Here is a 26,808-nt window from a genome sequence, read left to right on the forward strand (position 1 = left end):
ATCAGGTATTCGGATAATAAGTACTTCTTTATTAAAGAGCAAAATTAAATATATAACGAAAATAAGACAGGTCTCTTAAAATGAACAACTAAATTGTTTCCTTTTTCGAAAAGTTTACATATTTATTGCTGAAATTGCATACATTAATATCTGTGAAAACTAATACACAAATGTATAAATAAGAAATAGAAAGAATAATTTCAAAGTTTTTCAAATTTCACTCGTAAAATAGACTAAAACTAAGCAGTTCACTATCACTTATATATCAGTATGAGAAATACGTGCAAGCGTGTGAACAGAGTAAAATGCGTATCTCACGGTGAATGCTTGAGACTTGAGAGCCCCGTAACATGTATAGAGTTTAGCGGTGTTAAACATGTTAAACGTACTGGCTTCTCAAGCTTAACATGGTGAACGAGTTCAACGTATGACGTAGTATTTCTGTGCTGGATTCAACGGCCAAAACGTTTTGTAATTGGATCACCTCAAACAACAACAAAAAATGTACGTAAACAACTATATTAAACGCTTATAGCAAGCTATAATATTTAAGCTTTAACTTGGATTCTAAAGGAGAAATCCTCTAAAGAGTGTAAAGGATGCCTACGTGTACTAACAGTGGCAAACGTAAGCAAATGCATTTACTTGAACACAAACCTGACACATAACTTGAGCCTTCTCAATGTTCCCTTTCCCTTTATACTAATGCACTTTTGACAACTAAAGAAGAAGAGATGTAGTTGCTGGCCTATAGTTCACTGCTAGTTGTATAACTAATAAAGATAGCTATCATATCCTATACGTCCAAAAGTTTACACTATCTGAAAAATAACCTTGTTCCCCAGTTTCTGAATTGGGCATACATGGGATATTTTTTGAAAAGAAAAATCAATCCACACCAACAAAAGACGTCGTTTTTAATCTTCAGTGTTATGAAATGAGAGCATTTTTTATGATTGTTTCCGTTCAGTCCGCTCATTTTATTGTGTTTAACTACAAATGTCGTCAGTGTTTTTGTTTGGCAATGGCAGCAGGTATGTGTTAAAATATCAAATTGGAGACTGTTTTCTGTAGATTCTGGTACTAAACAACACAACAAGATGATATTATAAACTCCCTGTGAAGCCAAATCTGTGCTGGTGGTTTGTATTGGCCGCCTCCGGTTTTCCCTTTGTTTTGCCTCCAGCTAATGCCGTGATGTAAACGTGACGTCGGCACAAAAGAGGTTTATACAATTGCGCTTAAACAGTTGTTAAAAAACCGTCAAAGAGCAAATAAACCAGAACTACACAAGCAGCTGTGGCAAAAAAGAAAGGTCTTTAATTTGCTGAAAGGATGTCTCTCTCACTCTCTGTTGCTTTGGTCTTATTTTCCACTGTGAGGCCCTTCAGATAGAAATCAAGGAAAGAGAAATGAAAATAGTGCATGCAAACAATATCCACATTGCAGGGTCCATCCTGAGATGTGACCTTTTACACCTCCGAAGGGTCAAACATCTGGCCCAGTGGAACTCCCCATTCAAAGAAAAGGTTGGAGGAACAAGCAAACGGATATGAAAACTTCAATAGGAAAGTATCAATAGAAATGAGAAAGTAGACGCATCATGTCGCAATAATCTTTGGGAGATGAAAACCGTAAGGGAAAGAGTTTTTACAAGAGCTTTTAAAAGCCCTGTTTTAAAATATGAGACACTGTCCTGCTGAACCCACAGCTGTCTGGCCTATATTCCCAAGGCTGCGGGCAAGCGAGCGTGCTGACATCATACATCTGGAATCCAAGAATGGGGTGATGTTTGGGCACTTTTAACAAGCATCCGTGGTCCTTAGTGACTGTCACACCAGATACGGGGAGATAAAAGCTAAAGCTTCTAATGATTTTTAATGAAAGCTGAGATCACACAGAGCTCCTGTTCCCCTAAGAAAACACATTTCAATGAATAATCCTTGCGTTAAGACAAGGGCGTGTCGCGATTGCTCAACGTTTTCTTTTTAATGGGTAACAATGCTATTGTGTAACCCGTGTTGACATATCAATAAGAATTGCTTTGCTTTGAGAAAGCATTTCCTGGAACGTATCCTAAATGTCAGTCTCAAGTATAATTTAAAGACATTACAGCAGCGAGGAGAGACTGGCTGCTAATGTAATGTGGCCCAGTAATTAAAGTTGCTTACTTGTGTTTGCAGGGTCTGGGATGTGGCTGATGGTGACGTTTCCCTGGTTACCCTCTTCTCAATCTCTGAGCTCTGACCTTCCTGCCCAGCTTGAATGCTATTGGTTGTTTGATCAGTCTTGGACTCCTGCATGTCGGTATGACAACCTAAAATGCAAAAGGGGCACATAAGACAACAATAAGCAAACCACATTACTTTTAACACAAAGGAGAAATTGTAATTCTAAAGGCATGTATGCATGTATCGTCTCATGCCTCAAAACACCCCTCGGGGCTCTAGACACATTTTTCCCACTGGTTGCACCAACTTACAATTTGGTCGCTCACTTTTTTTATAGTAATCATAATGATCTTGCATAATGACCTCAGTTGATGAATCTTCTTTTAAAATAGTCGGATATAGACCGCTTCTTATTTGAGCTTTTAACACTTGCAAGCCAAATAAATAAATAAATAAATTGCAAAGAAACTTTGTACAGGTGTTATTATTTAGTTTTATATTCAAGTTAGATATTGGCTATTAAATTACAAATTAAACCTGTCACTCTTCACAATCCTCTTTGCAAAAAGCTGGAATTTTGCCACTGGTCTTCCTTATTTTTACCACACAAAAATTAATCAAATCAGCTAGCTCAAAACTCAAAAGTAACTCAGAACTAAATTATTATACATGTACTTCACTACACATTGTCATAAATAAACTTTAAATACTTTATCTTGCTAACCCCTCTTGTTAAATGGTCTAAGCACGCTTGTGTTCTGATGTGTTTTGAGTGATTTGAGGGGTTCAGACAGTGAGTCTCGTGAGTTCAGTGTTTTGTTTCAACAAAATCAATCTGTTCAAATGAATCATTACGTCGCAAATCGAACATTAGCGGACATTGACGCTCGGTTTTATTTTTCACAGCTGTTAGACAGAAAGGAAAACACTTCAGGATAGGATTTTTCCTTTATGTCATCTTCATGTGTGGATCTCTTGTCAGGGAAGAAAAAGGCAACATGAGCACATTCACGCTCTGGTAAAAATATTCTCCGGATGCGAAACGTGAAACATAGATTCTGTCTTCCGACCTGACTTTTGATTAAAGTGTGAGGGAGAGAGACCGTTCAGAAACCGACATGTCCGACTTCATTACGCACTGCACAGTACGATCGAAATAAGACATCCATGTTCCGTGAGAGCGTTTTTTCTTATGCCGTTCGGTCTGCGCAACACCGAATGATGTCAAACACACACTTTAGTTTGGAGACAGAGGAAGTGCACCAGCTCTCTGCTCGCTCTTTCCTGCACTTATCACAAGCGCGGCATTCACAATTTATTAATTACATTTAATGTTAAAATAAATCTTTGGCTGGGGAAAAAAATGTCTGCACGTTATAAAAAAACGATCGCAGTCTAGAGCCCCGTTCCTGACAATATAAAAGATTAGATTTCTTAGTTTAGTCCATTTTCTTACTATTCATTTCACAATCATTTCAATCTTTGACATGGCCTTACAGAGTCAATACTAAAGATATCAAGATGATATTTTCACAGAATGATCTTTACATTAATTACAATGATGTTATGTATGAAACCGTGATAGCTGCACTAAGATCTGAGTCTTTTACGCTATTAGATATAATGGTTTGTGTTCCTAAACCTTAACAAATAGTGAGCAAAGATAACAATGATTTCTCACTGAAGCATTTCTATTGAGTTCATTTGTTACATTTTTAACCTATCCCTTGTGTGTGTTCTTGACAAAAACTGTATTGTTCAGTTTTATATAGCAATAAAAAGCAAAACTGCTCAAAAGTATATTCATTTTATAGTGTGATGAGTTTAAAAGTACAATAACTTTGGTGCTACCAAAGGAAAACATATGTACATATATACCCGGGCCGGTTGGTTGAAACCAACCATGATCCATTATACACGAGAAAACTGACCCACAACACCCCTAAAAATGTCCCGTCATGCTCTGTCAAACCTTTTTCTCTCTTCTAGCCTCCACACAGGCCCACGGACTAGATCATGACAGATCCAGTGTTCCAGTACGACTGACATCACAACACAAACATTTGTGTTCGTACGGCTCACAAATATGGTAGCTGCATTATAAACAAACAGTTCTGAGTATCTCCAGAACTCAATGCCAATGGACATGTTAATACAGCACCTGATTCAAACACTAGATTCGCTTCATGTTGCCGCCAATAAAAACAAACCGTCGCATATATGAAAAATATCTTCCATGAATGCACCTTGTTTTTGGCAAAGAGGTCATTCGAGTCTTTTTTGCCCTTGAACAATGAATATCCTGCTCCTTCCTTCTTAAAGTTGACAAACATCTGTGTTAAACAGCCTGATCACATCAACGTGTTTACAAAAAACTGACACGAACAAAGACAACAGTCCTCGCAGCCTGATACAACCAGCCAGGAGAAAGGCCAGAGTACTAACCGTGGCTCACGTCAATATCCGAGATGCTAATGTTGGTTTAATAACTCGGATGAAGCATTACTTATTCATGGACGAACAATTACGAAACTCAGGTTCCGTAAATATTGGTATAACCTGTATCCCTGTGATTCATCAAACTTAAAATCAACCATAAAACTGCATTGACCATGTTGTTTGTTTTGATACCAAGTGCCTGTAAAAACAGTCTAGAACATTTGTTTAAAGGTAAATTTAATGTATGCAATCTTGGGAGCAACGTTGGAATGGCTCTTAACTTGCTAGAAACTCTTTTTGTTGACTGCACATTTTCTCTGGTTTGTATACGGTTAATTCTCATCCACACAAGGAAACAGGGGCCGATATTTGTTAAATAACTGATTGCCACCATGACTACAGTAAACACTGGGGCCCTGGCTTTGGTGTTTATTAACAAACACATCTTCCTTCTGGAGCAATTTAACATTAACCAGGTGGTACGATCTGCAGATCTGGCAGGTGCCATAATACACAGGCAGGGCCTTATGTAAACAGCTGGGAAGGGCGGGGGAACGGCTCAAAAAGCAACACAGCTAGAGTAAACAGCGAAGAAAATCTCTAGACAAACAAGCAACCCCTCTCCTGACATGAATGTGAACCAGAACAGAGCTCATGGGATTTGAGCGCTTGTTATTTAGTGCGGCTGACACGGCCTCAGCCTGTTTCGGCTGGCAGAGACTGTGTGTTTTAGTTTCGCTGGGGACGATGACTTCAAATTTCACCAAGGACGAATCTGAGATCGCCGTTGGGTTTATGAAACAAAAAAGAAAGTTGCAATATCACTACGGATATTTTTTAATGATCATACATTCATTTATAATAGTAGATCAACTATTGTGACCCAGCAACAAAAAAGCAAAAATGTGACGAAATGTTTGTCCTGTGTCACTTGCCGTAGTGCTTCGAAAGGAAGGGAGGGTGGAGTGAGCGGTCGGTTGCAATTACTACTTCAGTGTACTAAAGCATTTATTCAATAAATTGTTGTCGCGAAGACCTTTTCAGTGCATGTTTGACGGTAGCTTTACTCAAATTAAGCGGAGAAATGCTCTTGAAATAAACTCTCAGTGCAGCTCTGGAGATAAGGAAATCATATGGCCCTATAACAGAAATGTCTGCAATGGTACATGATAGTTTTGGGGTATAATTTCTATAGTCAGATTGTTTTATCGCCATCCTGTGGATCGCCAATCCACGATAGTGTCGAGTGGCGGGGCAATTTATGCATTAATCTCTGTCAAGCATTTTGTATAGAAAAAAACAGAAGCTAACGTGGCTAGAAAATGCCCTTTCTGTGACTGCTTTTTGGCATTCCATCAGAGTGGGAGTTCAGTGCAACTGGCCACATTGTTACTTCCCACCGCAGGCTTTTAAACGCAAGAAAGTAAACTATTGCTGCAAGTCAATATCATTAATCTGAATGTGTCATTGATGCCCGTGTGTGCTGCGGTTATTACTTGATTGACAAACTTTTGAGCTGGTTTTAAACCCTCATGTGCATAGCAATTGCTGCAAGAAAAAGCCTGAGCCGCACGCATTACAATGCATCTTATGCATGGAAAACTCAAACCCTCTACATTATCAACTTTCTCCGGCACGAGGAAAAGCTAGAGCCACGTGCATTGCAAGCTCTCTTGCAGAAGAAACGCCTAATCCAAGTTTGTAATATTAATTTGCTAAATTTATTGGCAAACAGACAACTATCATCTAAGGTATCAGCTTTCACCAAAATGTCTGACTGTCATCGATTAATTGATTAAACATGATAGTATCGTCAATCATCGATTTATTGTTAACACCCCTAATTTGGAGTCAATGTATGCAGCAATAGTCACACAGGTGAATCTTGGCGGGTCCCGGACCAGAACTATGCATTATAAAGAGATGTTTGATGCAAGCACAGACATAAACAATGCTGTGAGAAATTGCAGAACACACTACAAATGTGTATAGCAACTTTACAACTAGGTACTGAAGTGTATAGGAAAACATAGTAAGTGCAAAGCACTGTAACTGGTCTACAGATGTTAAAGAAAAAGCAGCAAACATGTGAATAATGCAAGTCTTGAAGCGTCACGGCGCCATAAGCTGCCAACAGGCATGTTTGCTGTAAAGAAACGTGTTGAATATAACTACAAAATGCCAATCTGAAAGAACCTGTATTGACCTAACGCACATTTTCGTGGTAAAATGTTTTTAAAATGTTGAGTAGCTTTCGTTCCCTTTCATGTTTCTGACAGTGTAACAGCTAAAGAATGCTTCACGGCCTCCGCTTCACAAATTTGTGTTTGTTTGACTTATCCTGGTATCGGTCCATTTGCACAGATGATAGACCTTCATCTCATGAAAGTTCCTCTACATTCCTAATGCCTAATTTTCCCAGAGACACAAACTATAACAGACAAGCAACACAAACATGAGGATTTTAGGGGAGAGGTGAAGCCTCCGAGGACTTCATCTGTCAGGAGGGAAAACATACACCAACCTGAAGGAATGCCTTTGATGTCTCAATGAGGAGTTATTGATACACAAGACAAAGAGGAAGGGAAACCACAGCCACGAATGAGTGCTCTTAAGCAGCTCTGAGCTCTGAAGGTCATTTTAAGTGCTAGATTGCAAAGGAATTGAAATATAATGTAGCATCAAGTCTTAACCCTCCAGATGTGGCTCTATAATTGTATTAGAACAAAGATGAACCAAGATGAGAGGACAAGAAATGAGCTGCATTAACAAACAAACAAATAAATGCTCAACCTTATTTCAGGTCCGTTGCTATGGCAGCAACGTTAATATTAAAAAAGAATATTGGGAAGCTTATAGCTATGACATCAATACAAATTTGGTTTGTTGTGTAATTATAACCAGGCTTGACAATGGTCGAGTTCATTACCCATAATGTAATGGAAAACAATCATCAACTATTTTAATATGCACAGGCATATCCATCTGATGATGTTTACATCTACATCTCAATCTTATATTAATCAAATCACCAGACCAAATAATGATAAATAAAACAAATTCATCAGAATCAGCCTACCTATTAGTTCTTAATAATAGCACGTAACTTTGGGTTTTTCACCTCACCTTCTGGAGAAATAGAAACCAGTTCATCAATAGTCAGCCTGGGGCAATTCAGTTTCAGAAAATTACACAACTTGAAACTCAACTTATTATTTTTAAAACACAAGCAAACACCTTCAGCATAGTCTAGGAATGAATCATTAGATAAAGAATATTTTAAAAAGGTACATGAGATATTGAGGAGAGACGGCTCGTGTTACAGGAAGATATTGTGTTTGGCAAGCTAAATATATGAGAAAAATGTATCACAATGATATGACACTTTTAGCTCTTCCACACCTGCATGATTGACAATGTGCCATTAGATTGTATGAACACCGACTAGACTACGTTATCCTTAAAAAAAAAAACTAGACAAGTAATGGCCTTCAAGTGGTGCATGTTGACAATCCTTTGAAAGAAATGTTTTATTTCACTAAGGCAAAATGATCTGCAAAACGAAAGATATTTTGCCAAATGTTTTTATTATTACAACACATTGTGCAATGTGCACATGCTGATTTAAAAAAAATCTTTTTTTTTTCCCTCAAAGTACGATAAAGTGAGTAACTTACAAGGCATTCTAACAGTCGAGTAAGTTGCCTACTAGTAGAACTGTTTCACAAGACATCCGTTTTCCAGAAACTTTATGAAGCAATCAAGCATTTATCATCAACCTGTACAAACGTACGTGGAAGGCGAAGACAAGTCAATTTAATTTGAATTGCACTTTTTACCATATATAGATAGCATATATAGCAGACACGGGTCAGTTGTTTCCAAGATATGAGTCACAATGTGCTGTAAAAAGATGTCAAAATACTACTGAACACTTTCATCTGTAAAATTATTTAAATCCCTGTGAACCGAAGTTTCGATCGTTTTTTTTTCCAAATGAAATGGAATTTCGAATGAGAAAAAATAGTAGGAGTGGCCTGCGTTTTTTTTATTCGATTTGATTGGATGTATAAAAACAGCTGTTGCATTTTGAAATGGAACTAGCAGCAGACAGACATTTGAAGGAAGGAGTTAACGGATTCTACGCCCAAGCCGTCTAAAATACATCATTTAAGATGGAAAGCCACTGCTTCAGATTTTAACTGAAGAGTATTAGGGCACATCAATTTTAAAAAGAGAATGACCCACAGGCCACATTGATGTGCTATTTACAATAAACATTAAATTCCATAATAAATAAGCATTGACTTTTTTATTTCACTGGGACTTTAACATCCATAGAACTATGCTGTTCATAGCCAAAACTGAGTATCAAACAGCCTCAGGTTCGACAGCCAGACCAAGCTGAAGGGTGCAGTTGACAGAGAGAAGATGCTAATAGGTCAATGTAGTATAGCATGGGTCTATTTTTAGATTTGTGTCTCTGAGATAATAGAAGAGGCAGCCCTCGCAGAATATCACATTTCATAGCCAGGCTATGAACACATGACAAATTACACAGATACACAAAACCACACTGTTCGGCAAAGCAAAGATAGGCAGGCTACATCACAGTGACTGCAGCACTAGACAATATTATCTTGAAAACGTGTGACGGCTGACGGGCATAGTAAAGAGAGCAGTAGGCTATAGTGCCTATTTTTCATTCCGGTGTACTACTATGTAAATACACTTTACTGAGATGTAAATGATGGGGTTTCCACAGGAGGACTGATGATCAGAGATTTAGGCTGGTTAAACATTCTACTGTAAACTCATTTAAAGTTCCTCAACTTTTTTTAAGAAAACAAGAACTTAAAACATTGTTATCATCTCCACAAACTAAAAAAAGTCACAATCCAACAAAATGCTTTAACCGGGCCTAAGTGATGTATTTGGTTGTTTAGATTTAGCAGATTATGCACCCCTAAAGTGCATAAACTTCACATCCATATTCCATAAAGGTGCACATTGGTTCTTCACCAAGAACTTTAGAGATCGTTCACCCAAAAATGAAAACTTTTGTCATCATTTATTACTCCCTTGTCACTTCATACCTGAATTGCGACTTTCTTCCGCAGAACAAAAAAGAAGATATTTTGAAGAATGCTGGTAACCGAAAAACAGCGGTTTCACTACCCATTCACTTCCATTGTATGGACACAAAACCAATGCAAGTCAATGGGTACTGCTGTTGTCTGGTTACCAACTTTCTTCAAAATATCTTCTTTTGTGTTCTGCGGAAGAAAGTCGTATCTGTTCTGTAGAAGAAAGAAAGCCATTCAGATTAGAAATGACAAGCGGGTGAGTAAATGATGAAAGCCCAAGCTCAAAGTCATATAGTAAAACTGGTCTACATAATGGGCTATACGACAGATCACATCAATGGCACACACACTGCTCAAACTCTCCAGGATGGCAAACACAGATATCATAACCACACTTTACTGTTCCGTGACATTTGAATAGGTTTGTCAGTCAGTTGAGATAGGGCCACAAAATTATAGTCCTTTCCATATAGATTAAACTGATAGACACCGCAAGTGACAAGCAATTCCTTCTCAAGGAATTGCTCCGATCGAAAAGGTGTACGTCCAGCTAGCTTCTTTACCAGAAATGGACGATAACGCACAGAAAACATGAGGCATTAGTTTCGTTTGTTTCAAAAACAACCCACACGAAGAACTCAGTTTAATTTACTAAACCGAAAAACGGTGATGACTGATCAACGCAAACCAAGACCAAACCTGTCACCTTGGCTAGCCGATCAACCAGCTATTACACCTCCTCACCGCAACAAAGTTTGCTCTATGCAAGCGCACTCATCTGAAACTTCTTCACCTGGGGGGAAACCCTCGGTGAAACCAGAAAGCAAGAGAGGGGAAATAAAACCTAACACTCCCACCTAAAAAGGAAATGTCTGTCACGTTCATCTGTGCATCCACGCCTATAAGGCCACACGTGCCGTTTCCTCGGAAAGAACAGACCGTGTTACATACTCACCGCTTTCTAACTACTAGTGCGCCATTCTACTATCAGACCAATGTTTGTCGAGCGCAATATAGTAATTGCAAAATGACCGATTGCTGTTTTTAGGCAGACAGGCATTGATAGTAAGTTGGCGGTATGCCACAGAAATTTACCTAGACTTGTCTGGAGCTCTTTTAATCATTAATCAGATTATTACATTGACATTATCAGTTCCTCGTTGTGTTATTCACCGTCGTGTACCAGGCGGGGGAGTTGTCAGCTCAACGTTATGTCATGAAGACATTTGTCGTCGCTCGCCGTCAGGAAACCTGTCATTGATTGCACAAGCATGGCGAAATCTGTCAAACACCATTGTTCCTGCCAATGCCAAGAGCGACAGACAAAAGTTGCCATTCTCAGATGTGTCTAAGTGACTTTTTCTTAACACCCATTAAGTAATAGTTGTGAAATACTCCAACACAGATCATCGTGGGTTATTCAGCCACCAAAAAATGTATGAAGGAGCATGAAGGAAACAGAACAATGCCTGGAGGGAAATGATCAGAGAGAATGCACTAACAAATCAAACCTTCTTCAATGGCCATTGAAAGCACTTTCCACTTGTGCTGAATAGACAAATCTCTTCTGTAAACTTTACAACGCAGAATAACATGTAAGGAAACCAGATCCTTAGGGCAGTTAACACCTGGTTTAGGAACAGACAAGTCGGGCTTCGAGAAACAGAATGGGACGCCTGTAAAAATGATCCAATAAATGATTAACTTCCAACTTTACAACCACGACACAATCTGAATTGTAAACGCTGAAAGGCAAAAAAGGAGAACAGAAACCTGTCAATGGAAGTGGGGGTTGATTATTTTACTTATTTCAGCAACATGGAAAAGTCAAGGTGTAGGTGAACAATAAATACAACAAAGTGTTCAAGTAGCTCGCTTGGTTTAGCCAATATCAAGCCCACACAATGATGAATCCCCCAAAAGTAAAGAATGAATCCCCCCTTGAATCGCTTTGGATAACAGCGTGTTCCCAATCCAAAATGTAAATGTAATGCAGATCAGCAGGTGGAACACAGATATGGTGGCTGTGCTGAAAACCTTGAGCACTAACTCACTACTACACAACTTCATAGGCACCTACAGCACGCAGACGTTAAGTATGCAGTCCCGAGACACAGCCAAAGTTACACACCTCCTAAAAGATGCATGCGCGTTCCTTTTTAAAGATATCTACCGGCCAAAATGAAATCAATAAATTACAATTAGCATTTAATTCAATGCGGTTTGACTGACGGGATCATGTAAATGCTGTCGCACCACATGTATAGTTAAAGTTTGTGATGCGGTCACAGCAGACTGCATTCGGTGACTTGAACACAAGTTCCTCGCGCTGTTTTTGTTCTCCACATTCACCGAAGCGCACATGTTAGCCAGCTAACGTTCCCAGTAGGGCTTTAAATAGGATCCTTCGGCGTTTACAGGTGTGGTGGAAGCCACCGACTTTGCTCAAGGCAGACAACCGGTTATAAAACACTAAAGAAAAGGCGATTTCTTTGATTCGGTCGCGCCTCCCGGTGCCGCCGTTAAGTGCGATAAGGCTAATAACTAGCAAATCAACCTAGCGTGTTAATTAAAACTAAGACCAGAAGGAGAGAACGTGAGGGAAAAGAATGAACTCACCCGGGATGAAGTGCCTTTAAGTGGGACAGAAATAAAAGTTTAACAAAAACCGCGGAGGGAACTTTTGCGAGCTCGAAAGCGCACTGCGTTGGACTCCCATGAAGCTCTCGAAGCCGCGCGCTGACCGCATCTGCCGCGTGTAGCACAATGTAAACAAGCGTATTCATCCGCCGTACGAGTCCTGGGGAACTAGCTTACGGAGCAAACGACCTTCTCGCGAACCTACCGGGCGCCGTTTACACCGAACCGTTAACGATCGACGGCATTAAATGAACAAAATAAACATATGTGTTAATAAACGTGTTTGGGGCGCGTTTTAAGAGCGGGGCAGTTTTGAAGCCGTGACGTCACGTCCACCTGCTGATGACTGAAGTGATTCGCTGTAGTGTTGCGCATTAGTTAAGGTCAGTTATGGATTTCATAATAAATGAATCAGTAACATCATAAGCACTTCCCGTATCAAGCATAGGCGGACGAAGATGTAGATGGCGAAAAGTAACGCAAGAAACGCATTTCTGGTTGTGAATAAAGAACGCGTACAATTGTTAGTGTGTGGCACCACCTAGTGGCGCTTAGATCGGCTCAGCAGCGCAATGCTCTTTCGAGGAACAGTACCACTTGGCTTTAAAACAATGGCAACAAAATGTCAATTCTGCTTCGTATTTATTCAATATTTCAAATCCTATAAGCGAAAAAAAGGAAATTAGTATCATAAATGATTAAATACACAGATATAAACAAAACATTCTATTAGTGAAACCCTGGGAGAACTCAAGGCACCGTTCCAGAAGATTGACAATCAGATTGAGGTTTCAGGTCCTGACTGGGAGACCTGGAATACCAACACTAGACCTCAGAAAATGCATCCATCTCAGCACCCCGCGTCTCATAAAGAGATCAGCCACAGGTAGGAAGCAACAGACATATGAAAGAACGGTTGGATGTCCTTCTGCACGCCTCTTGATAATTGTGCTTTTTAGTGCAGGAAAGGACCAGGTTTACTACTTAGGACATTTGGGCTTGTTTCTGACTTGACAGACCTAAATAAAACAGCTACAATGCATCATGGGGAAAAACGACGTAAAAAAGGACAAAGCAAACCATGAGAAACACAGTTTAACCATCAGAAGGATGCAGTCTTTGTCTCTCATGTGCAGATCTTTATAGACTTGATTAGACAACGTCGAATTACAGGAGGACGAAAATCTCTTTGGTACTGAAAAACTAAAAACAGATTGAAATAGAAAATGTTTGCATGATTACACATGTATTTGTCAGGTTTTATACTTTGACGATATCTACATCAGCTCTCACAAGTCTTCCAACACAACCATCCATTCCAAACACAATAAAAATACAATATAAGCACTCTGATACAAGACACAGTGTGATTATAGTGAATAAAAGGCAGTCAAGGAGCAAACGCTCTAAAGAAAATTCCCGACAATGAAAATATTAAGCATTAGGGCAATTCTTACAAAGACAAGACAGGTGTAAAACAAAGAACTACAGTTAATAATACATGGAACAAAATGCAGTATTTCAACCACAATACATGTAACCTTAAGTTGCATTTTAAAAGCGAAAGAGTTGAAACAGGACCGTGCTTTTATCCCCATTACTAAAATAGCTCATATACATGAAACACCAGAGAACGATGTCTGTATGGCTTTATGATTTCGAAACTATTCGCAAGATGCAAGATTTTACCCTCATGTGCAGAAACACTATAGGCCGGTTTCCCGAACAAGGATTAGTTTAAACCAGGACTAGGCCTTAGTTAAATTAGGATATTTAAGTTATGTTAAAAACATACTTTACAAAAAACATCACTGGTGTGCATCTTGAGACAAAACAGTCGCACTGATATATTTTAAGATATGCCAGTGTAAATTATTTTCGTTAAAGACACCTCTAACATTTCAGTTAGTCTGGGACAAGCCTTAAGCCCTGTCCGGGGAAACTGCCCCATTGGGTTTATTTCATTAGTCTAGCTAGAAAATGGGGAAATTGCTTTATACTTAAGGTAATAACCAACGCTGTGTTTTACCCACTTAGATTTTCTGGGAAATCACAGAGCCAAAGAAGTTTTCCAAAGAGAAATGTGCAATACTTTTGCATAAAAACAAATAATATGCCTAATGTGTGTCTAAGAACCAGCCCTCCCTAAACGTTACAACTCTGTGATCCTAATTCTCTGACGGAAATATCACGTTTCTAACACAATGAGCATAAATACTCTGAGAAGCAGCAGCTGTGTCAATGTACTAAACATTTGACCAATAAAAAAAGGGGAAAAACATAATGGCAACATTGCTTTGTTGTGATGATTTATATAACATGTGCTACTACTGTGTGATCCTTATTGGTATTGCCTAAATATCTGGTATGAGAAAAATCCTCACGGCAAGCATGAAAGAGTGACCTGCAACACTTAAAAGAGCCGTAACATTCCCTATGATGTGAGTCAAGCGCGAAACCCGACATCTCAGCCAGAAGGGATTTTCCATATTCAGTCCATTTCCTAGGATCAGTCCAAAAAACAGGGAAAATGGTGGGCGGATGTGCAAAGCTCCCTAATGTCTCGAGCGACCACCTTCAAACGCATGGTGCTCCTCGTGTGCTGAAAGAAAAACAGTTTAAAATCAGTCAAAGGCAGTTTTTTAGGTTCGTAACACCTGTGGGCATCATTTGATTGACAAACGTCTAAAACCCATTAAATATAAATGCCAGGAGGAGCTCTCACACAACACAAAATATTGTAACAATAAACAAGACTGTTCACACTTACGTTTATAAAATACTGCTTTAAAAGATATCTGTGGAAGAAGTTCGTAGATTCTCCCTAAAACGTTTGCCTCGTTGGCAAAAGACGCATTTCCATTCCAGACCTGGACCACATCTTCTCGCTCCCTCATGCTGACACTTACCCCTACAACTTCATCCTCTAAAACACAGAACGATATTACTCTTATTCAATTCAACTGTATCATTAAAAAATAATAAAGACTATTTATTTTAAAACTCACCTGATGCGCAATAGTCTGTGAATTGTTCGCCAATGGTAGCCAATAGCAGCTCTTTCCACACAGCTAACTAGAACAGTGAAAATAAAATATATTTCTAATCTTGCAGTCACAATGCACACCGGATGTAAAAGAAAGGATCATCGAGGTAGGTCTAGTTTAGATTTCATTAACTATGCAGTTTAACAATAGGTGTTCTTAAAATAACGGCTTTAAGGGATTATGTCTGTTACACCAGTAATAAACTTACTGTGCTTTCCTTTGGCACTTTCATTTTCCAAACACCTCCCTTTGCATTGCTTTCCTCCTCCCTACGATAATACAGAAAATATATATGTTCTGTTAACCATCTTAAATGAACATCTTAGCTAAGGATGAAATACATTACATATGCTCACCATAGTGGTCTTCTTTCCCCTCTCATTAAGTGGTAGCTACACCTCAGAGGAAGGCAGGACACAGGTGGGATGTTGTTGTACACACTCCAGAAGCTCTTTATGCGATGAAAGAGATGTGAAGTCAGTGATGTAACAGTTGGTATAATGTACATTTGTAGAAGACATTGGTCAAAATCAGAAGCATTAGTCATTATTTAAAAAATTTACTTGTCAGTAACATTAAAGAAATCATATGACACGGGTAAAAATAATCCTATTGTTTGTTTTGGATGTGATGCAATGTCTAAACACGATTTACGGTTCAAAAACGCTGTATTTTCCACATAACGTACATGTTTGAATCATACCACGAAACGACGTACATTTGTGATGGTGTGGTTACACGAAACGTTTCAGACAGGTCTGGGTGAGCATTCGCTTTTGGATAGAATGCATCTTTTCTTCAGATACTAAAATTTTTGCAATTTACGTGTTTAATAAATGCATAGGCAACTCATAACACACCAAACATATGTATTCGCGCCATATGACACCTTTACATATGAATCCATATTTGCTACTGTATATGATTCTCATTACATTACTCCATCAACTTAACAATATGTTATCTATACTATATATATTTTATTTAAGTTCATATGAATTATGACTTTAATATGATTTATGTTAATGGAGCAACTCAAATGTGCCAATGACTAATAAAGAAATGCCAAATGAATAAAGATGCTCATACCTGAACAGTGTGCACAGTGTAAATCTTTTTCAGATTGGATTCACACTCTGCTGCTGTTGTTCCCGGTAGTGACCTGGAAAATCAAAAACAAATCTTAAAACACTAAACAGCAGTCACAATGTAAAATATAGCTTGCGACCTCTGATTCGTGTCAGGTGCAGTTGAGCAGTTTATGAGACGCAGCACAATTTCACAATCCTCATATTAAATGGCAGTCAGACAGTAAACAGGACTTCAACCCTTTGAAAATCATTACCAAAGTAGCTGCATCCACATCTTGACACTTGGGGAAAAGGAAAGCTAAATCCCAGGGACAATTTGTTTTAGTAACTAATCCTAAGTATTTTATTAATAATACTTAAGTTAACTCTAATTTAACCACTGGTGTATGTCACATTGAGGCATTTAAATGAAGAAAGTGTCAATGACATCTTGCCTATGAGCTTTATTGTTCAAAATGCATTTGTCCATGCACAGCTTCTAAGATTAATTTCACTATCCGTGTTTCAAAGTGGGTTACTATCCTCTTATAGTTAAAGAAATCTTACCAGGACTGTATGATGGAGCCTTGAGCAATATTCTATCAATGCTACACTGTAACATGATTTATGGAGCTCCAGAAAGGACGAGATCTTATATTAAGTAACAACTATGACCTGCAGGTGACTCGACCTACTTTCACTTGTTATTATATAAAGTCGTGTTTGTGATTTACAAACACAAAATATATGCGTTTAATTTATACACCTTCGTTAGATCGGCTATTTCTTTACCTAAAAAAGTACTATTGGTGTGAAAGAGATGTAATGCATGTTTGATTAAAGGCCTTTGTTCGCAGACCTGTGATGCTGTGAATGTTCGCCTGTGATTATACAAGTTTAATGTGACAACATCCTCCTACCGATCCAGCCAGAAGGTCCAGGGAGAGTGTAACGGCAAAGAAGTGCCATCCTCGACATGGTTGGTGATGTTTTCCAGCTCTTTCTCGTCGATGTGGATGTCGTTTTCAGTCGCGTTTACGGGGCTGCTTTGTCTCGTCGTGTTCAACTGCAGATTTGGGGCTGCAGGAACCGCCATCTTTTTGTTGAATTGGCAATAATCGATGTCTGAGAGTTTTAGTGGGAGATGTGGATCAATCCCCGCATCCACACGCAGTCGGATTATTGATGCTGACTCATTTGCCGTTCGGCCGGCTGGACTTGCCGCGTCACCGACAAATCAACAACAACAGAGTCGGACGGGTCGCGAGCGAAGTCAGGCGCAATGTCAGCTGCCGCGGACATCCTTCAAAATAAAAGCGTTGCACGTTTTTCAAAATACGAGCGGGTCACGTAGCCTTTGAGGGTGATTTGGTTCTGATGGTTGAAGCAAGGAACATCCTTCGGGTTGTGGGGGTGTCGTAGAAGCCAACATTTTAATAACATTTTGTATAAACTTCATTCAGTAAATAATTTGTTACCGCACTATATCTAAAACCAAAGCTTTTAGAAGACACACACAGCTAGTTGAGTAATATCAACAATATCAAAGGAATAGTTTAACCCAAAATAAAAATCTGTCATCATTTACTCACCCTCTTGTCATTTTGGACCTGTGTGCCTTTTCTTTTCTTGCAGAACACACAAGATATTTTGAAGAATGTTGGGAACCGAATAACGACGGTACCATTGACTTTGGTTTTGTGCATAATAGAAGTCAGTGGGTACCGCCGTTGTTCGGTTACCAACATTCTTCAAAATATCTTCTTTTGTGTGCTGCAGAAGAAAGTCACAAAGGTTTAAAATGACATGGGTGAGTAAATGATGACATACTTTTTGGGGGGTAAAATGTTCCTAACATGTAATATCCAAATATTCCAACACATCTCTGGACTCCAAATACTCATTTCGCACACATGTTTGCTCCTGTGATGTTTATACGGTCCCGATAAATAAAAGTGTCAGAAATGGTCAAATATTTAAATAAAACTATGAGTACTGCTCATATAAGAACACAATGTGTCCAGATTTGTTCGCAACAAATCCCCAAGATGCTTTGAGATGATAGTGAGTTAAAGATTTTTATTAGCTTCATAAGCTTCTATATTTTTAACAAAGGTCAGAAAGTGTGTGTAAACCTGTGCCAAACGTTTAATAAGGGCAAGAATCCAATTGTACGTTGTTAAAAATGCAACTTTCAGTATACTTATCTACTATAAGCAGTACAGAATACTACTCATCTTTCATTTAATCTATTCGAGATTTCTGAGTATTGCAATGTGAGTTTTGTGAGCGATGACCAGTATTCAGTTCATCATCTTGAACATCCCTCGAAATGTCACAGATAAACTACTTCATATTTTGACAGCTGCCGGATTCTCATTGCACACTTGAGTTATTTAGTTCCCATTAAATCGAACAATCCTGATATAATTTTACAAGAAATATGCAAAGGAAGTCTAAAAACCGAGAAAGAACAATATTCTAGATACTCTCTTATCATCTTGTGAACCACAAAACATGTCTACATGCGTACATTGTACACCTTTATGGATTGGCCCTGTATTCATAATACTGTAAACTCACATAATCACAGTTTGTGTTTCCACCATGTAAACGCACAAGAGTTTGTCATATGAAATAATAAGGGGGGAAATCATTTCCCTTTGCGAGGTGGTATAGCATGACCGTATCGTTCATACCAAACAGCTGCAGCCACGGATCGTCGACTCTGTCTGATGATGGAGAAAGAAGCTCTGATACACTTAGCATAAACGACTCTAAATTCTAAACACAAAGTCAAAACAGCCGTCCGCCCAATCGAATGACAATGAACAATAATAATGCAAACTTGGGGGTGCTCATTTCTGTGATGCACGGACAGGGTTATTATCTGGGAAGGACAGGGCACGCGATATACAGTGGGCCTTGGCGTGACTCACATCAACATCAACACATCAATCTACAAGGTGCTCCACGAGGGTCTCAAACAGGTAATGTCTGCCTGCGTGTCATGATGGGCAATGTCTAGATGAGTTGGAAAGATCCCTCTTCCACGTAAGGTGACTATAACAGTTACAAGTGTGGATGTAGGAGCTCCGGGCCTTGTGAAGAGAGACAGCGGTGTCTGAACCTCCTCGTGCTTCACAGGGTCTCATTATGCCCGGATGAGAGGTCTCTTCTAGGGGTGGAGGCACGGGAGGAGCCCTTGTCCGTGCTCTCCGAGCTGGAGCTCAAGTGCTGCTGCTCAGAGCCGGCACTGGATGTGACCGTGGATGAGGAGATGGAGGACGAGCGAGTCTTCTCCTTAAAGTCTGTGATGATGACAGTCACGTTGCCCACCGTTATAGCAAGCTGCTGGGCGGAGCTTCTGTCTATGTTTTTCAGTTTAGGTCTGAAGTGCAAGAGAGAACAGAATTACACTTAGAAACATAATTTGTACAGTTTTTTTGCCTTCACAATAAAACTTTCCTTTATTTGTACTAACAATTTGCTTCCGTGTTCTGCCTATGTAAAGGTTCAAAACAAAAATTCTGTCATTATTTATTCACACTCATGTTCAAAGCCTGTATGACTTTCTTCCGTGGAACAAACAGGACGATATTTTGAGAAATGTCTCAGTGGTATTGTGTCCATATAAAGAAGTCAATGGAGGCCAAAGCTGTTTGGTTCCCAACATTCTTCTTTTGTGTTGTACAGAGGAAAAGTAAATGATTAATACATTTTCATTTTTGAGTGAGTTATCCCTTTAAAATGTTCCATCGAGAGCAATTCAAAACATCACAATGGCCTGCATGCTGAAGCCTGTCTTCTATGAAGAAGTTCTGAAGCGGATCAGTTCTTACCGTGAAATTAAAGATTTGTTATTCTTCGTCACTGACTTGCCAGATTTTATGCCATTACTTTCGCCGGGTGGACCTTTATGAACGAGTTTGGGCCTGTGGATGTTAGTACAATACGCTGTTAATGCCAGGCTATTTGGAAGCAAAATCAAAATCAAACAATAATCAGACTTTCTAAAGCACACGCGAGCGTGGTGATACTCACTTCATCTTCTTGGCAGTGGGCTTTTTACTAGGTGTGAGGCTTTTGTGCCTCTCCTTGTGTTTCTCCATCATGGCTCTTTCTAACTTTCCTTTCTTGTGTTCCTCTCTCTCTTCGGCCATCCTCTCCACCGGTTGCATCTCTGAGCCCACTGTGTGCGGATGCTCTTTATCCACGTGCTCTCTGTGAGGCTGAAGTGTCTCCAGCGCTCCTCTGTCCGTGTGTTCTCTGTCCGTTCTGTTGAGTTGGAGCAGGTCCTGGGTCAGCACCGGCCTCTCGGGCCTCCTTTCAGCATCGATCTGCTGATGTTTCTCCACTGCACGCTCCTGTCGTTGCTCCTTCTGAGAATGTCCTCCGTCAGGCTGACCCTCATCTAGGCCTAATCTCTCGGGATGGTCCGAGTCAGGGTGGAGCCCACTGAGTCTTTCTGAATCGGAGTTGTCCATGTCGAAGTGGTCGTCGTCGGGCAGGTCTCTATCGGTCCTTTCTCTTCTTTCCTTTTTGGCTGGGGGTGGGGCGGCGTACTGCTGAGCGACCTGCTGTGCCACGAGTTGAGAGTTTATCCTAGGTTTCCTGGAAACGAAAGGTTAGCACAAAAATCGACTGAATGAGCGTTTTGTTTGTTTTGTGTTGAAAATAAAACTACTGATCGATAGTAAAGGGATAGTCCACCAAAATAAAATCAAGATTCTGTCATGAATTACTCAACCTCTAGTGATTCCAAACCTGTATACATTTGTTTGTTCTGATGAACCAAAAGAAAGATATTTGGAAAAATGTTAGCAACTGAGATTTCTGGGTTGGTCAAAGGTGCCCCAGACTGGTTTGTTTTCCTTAATTCTTCTAAATATCTTCTGTGTTTAACATTAAAATTCTATTCATCAAATTATAAAAATATAATTTTAATGTTTTATTTAATTAACACTGCGTATAGGAATTCATAGTCTGTCTGATATTTGACCTGTGTTTTTATGTTTTGCTTATAGTCAATGTTTCTTGTACAGCTGCTTTGTAACAATGAAAATTGTAAAAAGCGCTACATAAATAAAGCTGACTTGACCACAATGTAATCTCAGTTGCTAAATTTTTTTTAAAATATCTTGATACAGATTTGGAACAACTTGGTGATGAGTAAATATTGACAGAAGATTCATTTGTGGGTGAAGTATCCCTTTAATGCCCCCAGTGTAGGTGACAAAATGGCTGAGATAATGCGCATATACATTATGTATAGTGTTATGTACAGTCAGTCCGTCATTAATGCAAAATGAACCCTAATGCGAGTGAAGTAGTATCTCGGAGTCTAAATAAATAAATATCTATTACCTATTAGCTTAGACCAGATAGCTTAGTACAAATTTAACTTGATAAAATCGGTATGATAAAATAAAGTAATACAATTTATATATTTCAATGTAATATATATTTGAGAATGAGTTATCACGGTAAATAGAACTCATAAAATTCAAATAAATATAAATCAAATATCCTCACTGCTGTTATCTCATATACACAATATAGTCATGTATTGTAAAATCTTCTGATAAATTGACATCCTGAATAGGCAAAAGTGTATTTTAAATCCCACAATATAAACACTAAAAAATTTCAAATCTCCTTAAAGGGATTGTTCACCCCCAAAAAAGCTAAATGTCATCATTCACTCAGCTTCACATTGTTTTAAATCTGTATAAACTTTATTGTTCCTCTGAACACAAAATAAGACATTTGGAAGAATGTTTGTAACCAAAACGAACAGTTTGCTCTTCCACGATCTTCAAAATATATTATTTTGTGTTCAAAAGAACAAATAAATATCTACATATCTGAAAAAACTTGAGGGCGAGTAAATGATGACAGATTTTTCATTTTTGGTTGAACTATCCCTCTTACATGCATTTTGTTTGGCATAATAAGTGTGAGGTCCACAGTGTAAGCTTGGCTGAAAAAAAAACAGGCTTTCAACCTGGGTTTGTTTTTTTCTGTCTGTCCTTGTGGCATCCAGCTGATTTCCGCAGATGTTGCTACACCGGTGTGCAACAGCACCCAGACATCACACAGTGGCGTATCAAAATGACCTAACAAAACGGGTCTCATCATACAACCTCCGATACCAATCCTGTTGCTTCATAATTAACATTCAAGCACATTATGGAGAGAGGAGATGCCCGAGTACTTCACGCCACACACAATACATGAAAAGACTGTAATTAGGGATATACTCTTATGAGATCAAACCGGTACTGCACTTTCCTTGTTCACCCCAGTACGAGATGTGGTTGAAAACAGGTAATGAAAACTTCAAAGAGTAAGATGTTTCTTTCATCGTGTCCCATCATTTTTAACACTTTGCATTTATCATAATCCATAATTAGGACATCTGAAACAGCTAAATTTATACACTTTCGCTCCGGCACAACAATTGATACATATCTGTTGAATATCTGCCATACGTGGACCTATACGATATTGATATTGAATTGGAACAACCGAGTCAAATTGGGTTTATAATTTTCTTTAAGACTCTTCTATTTTCAGTGCTTTTGGTGTAATGTAGCGGTACACTATAGTTGTATGGCATAGGTGTCATTTTTATAATGTAGTGCGATATTATCACTATATTTTTTCTTTTATCCATTTAAGCAAAACTCTGGTTTTGGGTAGCTCACAATAACATGATCATATGGTGCGATTATTAAATAATTTGGGCATTTCCATGCAAATGTCAACCTTTTTCCATAGTCAGTTAAGTGAGTTGCCACATTCATAACGGTCCTTCTTGTCACATCCATGACACATTAATTGTATTTTTTTTTTTAAAGAAAATGTGTGATTGTTTTCTGATGTCTGGACTCCAAATTAGGGGTTTAGTCAAATATAAACAGTTGATTCAATATATTGGTAGTAAAAACATTATCTACGCGTTGCGATTTTAGGTTTTGACTGAAAATGTCACATTCATACTGCAGGAATTGACCATTTCAATTCCAGGTTTAAGGTGATGTTGCCATCTCGGAATGCATGTCAAACTCGTTCACTAATAAAATGGCAATTTAAAGGGATAGTTCACCTAAAATGTATGTCATCATTTCCTCACCCTCCCATTGTTCCATCCAAACCTGTATAAATGTCTTTGTTGCGATGAACACAAAGGAAGATATTTGGAACAATGTCAGTAACCAAACAGATCTCATCGCTCTCTTACTGCCATAGTAGGAAAAATATATACTACGGGAGTCAATGGGGGGGATGAGATCTGTTTGTTAACTGACATTCTTCCAAATATCTTCCTTTCGTGTTTAGCAGAGATTTTGCAGAATAATTTTTGGTTTAACGATCTCTCTTTAATAATCCAGATTAAACACCGCTTTCCTTTCTCTGATTGATTCAACCAGAATTGTAAAAGACTGCGTTAAGAAATATCAAAACAAACTTCAAGTGCTTGATTTTCTCACTGGGCAATGACTAACTTTAGTTCCTGATTCTTTTTTTTTTGCCTCTTTTCACATTAAAATATAAACACGGGTATATATTATCTAATATTAATTGTTAGATTTTTACACATTACCAAATTAAAAAGGTACTGCATATCACTAATGACCCAAATACCTTTATCAGCATCAGTGCATTGAAAACAATGCAGCAAGCTGCAAGACGATCCACGTTTCATATTTTGCACTTTACTCAGTAATGCAGCACCAGGAAACAGAGAAAAACGGCCTAACAAAACAACAGTGCTGCACTAACGCATCGAAGATGTTTAAACCTTCCGTGCAGCAGTTACGAAATGCACCATTTGCTGTAGTTTCATAAACGGGGCCCTGGATAGCACAGAACCCGGATACATCCTTGGTCTGATCCTACTGCCTGTCCTCGTGTCCTAGTGTGTCATTGAAATGCTTAAGGAATCGTATGACGTCAGAACCGATGAAGGCACAAGCCACATCAACAAGTCATTACATCAACGTTGACATCGTCGCTGCGACATTTTCCCGACGATTTTGACCACAGGAATCCCCTCTTTACCAAAGCTGTGGTGTCACTTTACCTTGTAGATGTACCTTTCCGCACATCACATATACTGCATTTGAATGCCTCTGCACTGTTTTTGAAGGTGCAGACGCTACAGTCCCAAAATCCGTTGTCTGCAGAGGGCTTGGCTTGTCTTTTTGGCCTGCGAGATTTAAAGGAAAAAACTGTCAGGTTATGGAAACAGCACACTGCACCCTTATCAGTGCGAGTGTCATCATGTGCACTTCATGCTATGCGCCGTGCAGTGCGCTAGGAAGCAACCTAAAAGACGCCCGTCCTCCACAATTACCCCACCAGGCTCTCAATTTCACTCTTTTGCGTGCCTAAAGGCCAAACAAGCTTGCGCTAACGACAAGAAAAGCGAGAGAAAAGAAGACAGGAGGCGTTTCCTGAATTCCCTTTGTCTAAATCTGGATACCGGGAGTCACGCAAGGCTCCGTATCCGCCATGGCTCCGCTTTTTCTGTTAAATCCGACCGGGAAAATAAGTAGACTACAGCCCCGTTGCAAGGGCATTCTCGACATGGACGCAGACATGCAAGATGCTTTTTGAAAAGACGGATCAAACGAGATGTTTCAGTACCTGGATGGGCTTTTCTTGTCGCCCATAATGGGAGAAACACCGTCTTCCAGAGGAGGGGGCTTCTGTAATTTACAGTGTGAGCTCCAGACAGAGCCGCTGCTGCTGTTATCGCACACTTGCACTCGCTGACCGCCGCAGCGCAAGGCGTCGGTCCGTCACGTGACCTCGTTTTTAGCCAATCGCGGCGCTCCCGCATTTAAAAGTCAAAGTTATTTTATGAAGATGAGAAGTGATGGTCACTGTGAATGGCATTCCTTCATACTCACCAAGGGAAGAACAAAAGAAGATGTTTGCATTTTGGCACGTGTATGGATATAAAAGGTTTATTCGTGTCTGAAACCGAAATTCATATCTTCCACTCTGTTTTTCATTCATTCATTCATTCATTTTATCGATTAAAAAGTAAAGCATTGTTCTCATTACATAAACCGTCATTATAATCAAATGTCATCTCATCAATTATAGTTATTACTTCCTTGATGTAAGAAACCGAGGGATCGCCGCATGCAACTCTGCTTGAAATAGGATTAGACAGATTAAATAAAACAATGCTTTGAACATATTGAAAACAGAGAAATGCAACGGACGTTTCATAAACAGGCAGGAACAGAGAAGAGAAATCTGAACAGGGTGAACAATTTCTTTCGTTGTGCATTGCCTCCTGGTTAGACTTCACCACTGTGTGATAACACAAGAGTTCATTTGCGAAAACAGAGAAACAATAACAACAACCACCACAACAACAATTTAAACATTTTAGTGTGAATCCCAATTCATACCAATCAATCTGCAGTTGGGTTGTTTAGAAGTAATTACAACATTACAAGTGTTTCCCAAAAAGTTAAATGACTGAAGGAGACATTTCCCACTTGATGTCACTTAGCTTTATTGTGTGGAATTGATAAATAAGCTATCATAGCCTAAATGGAAAATGGAAAACAGGGTTGCCCGCTTTGGCTTCCTGGTTGGAGTGAGATTTATTTATTAAATACATTTAATAATAATTAAAGTGCACAAGTCATGTATAATAATTATAATGTACTGTTATTATTATTATTTATTCATTAATACCTTTGGGGGTGGAGTGTTTAAAAGCTTTCCTGCATTATCTTAGGGGTCCGTGCATACTTTTTGTGGTGTTTTTGTACGAAGTGTGCATTTTTCCAATTGGTCTTCACCTCCGGTGTAGAAGTTTCACCTCATGAAATAGGGCAATGCATTCAAGTCACTTCAGTGTTTCATAAATTCATGAAGTGACAGCTACAAACTATGTATCGTGGTGTAAAAAATGACACTACGTAAAACACCAGTGCTATAGGGTAAAATAATGAAAATAATCATTAGACATTTTGTCAGACCAATTTAGCCCCATCTGTCAGAAATAAAATCATATGAAACTTCAAGATGCTGTAGCATATTTACTTGGGTGTGATTTGGGCAGAGAGAGCACGAGTTTGACATTGGCAACTAAATGGCGTGATAGAATGTGATGCCATTGCTATAAATGATTGCCCTACGGTGTTCAAAACCCGTGCCAGGTAAGGCTGGTCTGTCTGCTGGTTTAGAGGTTTGGGCATGGGCACTAAACCCCAACCAGTCCAGCCTAGATCAAGTAAGGTCAGCAGACCAGATTTCAACTTGGATGGTAGAGTCATGAGTGGTTTTTGACCCCCAAAAAAGTCTCTTTACCTCACAGACA

At 39.1% G+C, this 26,808-nt stretch overlaps 3 protein-coding genes across 10 annotated transcripts in view; all 3 read right to left on the reverse strand.

The window, feature by feature from the left end:
* Positions 1-12,799, reverse strand: part of foxp1a (forkhead box P1a) — a 26,684-nt gene extending 13,885 nt beyond the window's left edge. For 5 of the 7 annotated variants that reach the window (XM_079478173.1, XM_079478172.1, XM_079478171.1 and 2 more), the window contains exons 1-2: positions 12,317-12,606; positions 2,172-2,317 (exon numbers count right to left, since the gene is read on the reverse strand). In XM_079478173.1, the coding sequence (XP_079334299.1) occupies positions 2,172-2,303 (132 nt within the window). In that variant the 5' untranslated portion in view covers positions 2,304-2,317; positions 12,317-12,606. Of the gene's footprint in view, positions 1-2,171; positions 2,318-12,316 lie in introns of all 7 variants that reach the window. The other 2 variants (XM_079478167.1, XM_079478168.1) reach the window with 2 other exon arrangements.
* A 146-nt stretch (positions 12,800-12,945) lies between these two features.
* On the reverse strand, positions 12,946-17,754 carry eif4e3 (eukaryotic translation initiation factor 4E family member 3). 2 transcript variants are annotated; one of them, XM_079478331.1, is made up of 7 exons: positions 17,375-17,754; positions 16,474-16,546; positions 15,741-15,835; positions 15,593-15,653; positions 15,346-15,412; positions 15,108-15,263; positions 12,946-14,939 (listed from the first exon to the last, which is right to left on the reverse strand). In XM_079478331.1, the coding sequence occupies exons 1-7, from the start codon at positions 17,548-17,550 to the stop codon at positions 14,893-14,895; spliced, it is 675 nt and encodes a 224-aa protein (XP_079334457.1). In that variant the 5' UTR covers positions 17,551-17,754; the 3' UTR covers positions 12,946-14,892. The 2 variants fall into 2 exon arrangements, with proteins under 2 accessions (XP_079334457.1, XP_079334458.1); XM_079478332.1 differs by having other exon boundaries at positions 12,962-14,939; positions 17,314-17,745.
* Positions 17,755-17,848: 94 nt separating this feature from the next.
* rybpa (RING1 and YY1 binding protein a) lies at positions 17,849-25,299 on the reverse strand. The gene is made up of 5 exons (XM_079478680.1): positions 25,110-25,299; positions 24,544-24,669; positions 20,499-21,068; positions 20,297-20,389; positions 17,849-19,845 (listed from the first exon to the last, which is right to left on the reverse strand). The coding sequence occupies exons 1-5, from the start codon at positions 25,133-25,135 to the stop codon at positions 19,596-19,598; spliced, it is 1,065 nt and encodes a 354-aa protein (XP_079334806.1). The 5' UTR covers positions 25,136-25,299; the 3' UTR covers positions 17,849-19,595.
* Between the last annotated feature and the right edge of the window lie 1,509 nt (positions 25,300-26,808).

The sequence above is a fragment of the Barbatula barbatula genome (assembly GCF_947034865.1).
Source record: "Barbatula barbatula genome assembly, chromosome: 17".
NCBI lineage: Eukaryota > Metazoa > Chordata > Actinopteri > Cypriniformes > Nemacheilidae > Barbatula > Barbatula barbatula.

Excerpts from the sequence above, each read along its gene's own strand:
- rybpa (XM_079478680.1), bottom strand. The coding sequence starts at position 25,135 with ATGGGCGACAAGAAAAGCCCATCCAG. Across the intron at positions 21,069-24,543 it reads CGGAAAGGTACATCTACAAG|GAAACCTAGGATAAACTCTC; the intron begins GTAAAGTGACAC and ends TTTCGTTTCCAG. Across the intron at positions 19,846-20,296 it reads AACAAATCTTTAATTTCACG|ACCTAAACTGAAAAACATAG; the intron begins GTAAGAACTGAT and ends CTTGCACTTCAG.
- eif4e3 (XM_079478331.1), bottom strand. The coding sequence starts at position 17,550 with ATGGCGGTTCCTGCAGCCCCAAATCTGCAGTTGAACACGACGAGACAA. Across the intron at positions 16,547-17,374 it reads TGGACCTTCTGGCTGGATCG|GTCACTACCGGGAACAACAG; the intron begins GTAGGAGGATGT and ends TTGATTTTCCAG. Across the intron at positions 15,654-15,740 it reads GGGGAAAGAAGACCACTATG|GGAGGAGGAAAGCAATGCAA; the intron begins GTGAGCATATGT and ends GTATTATCGTAG.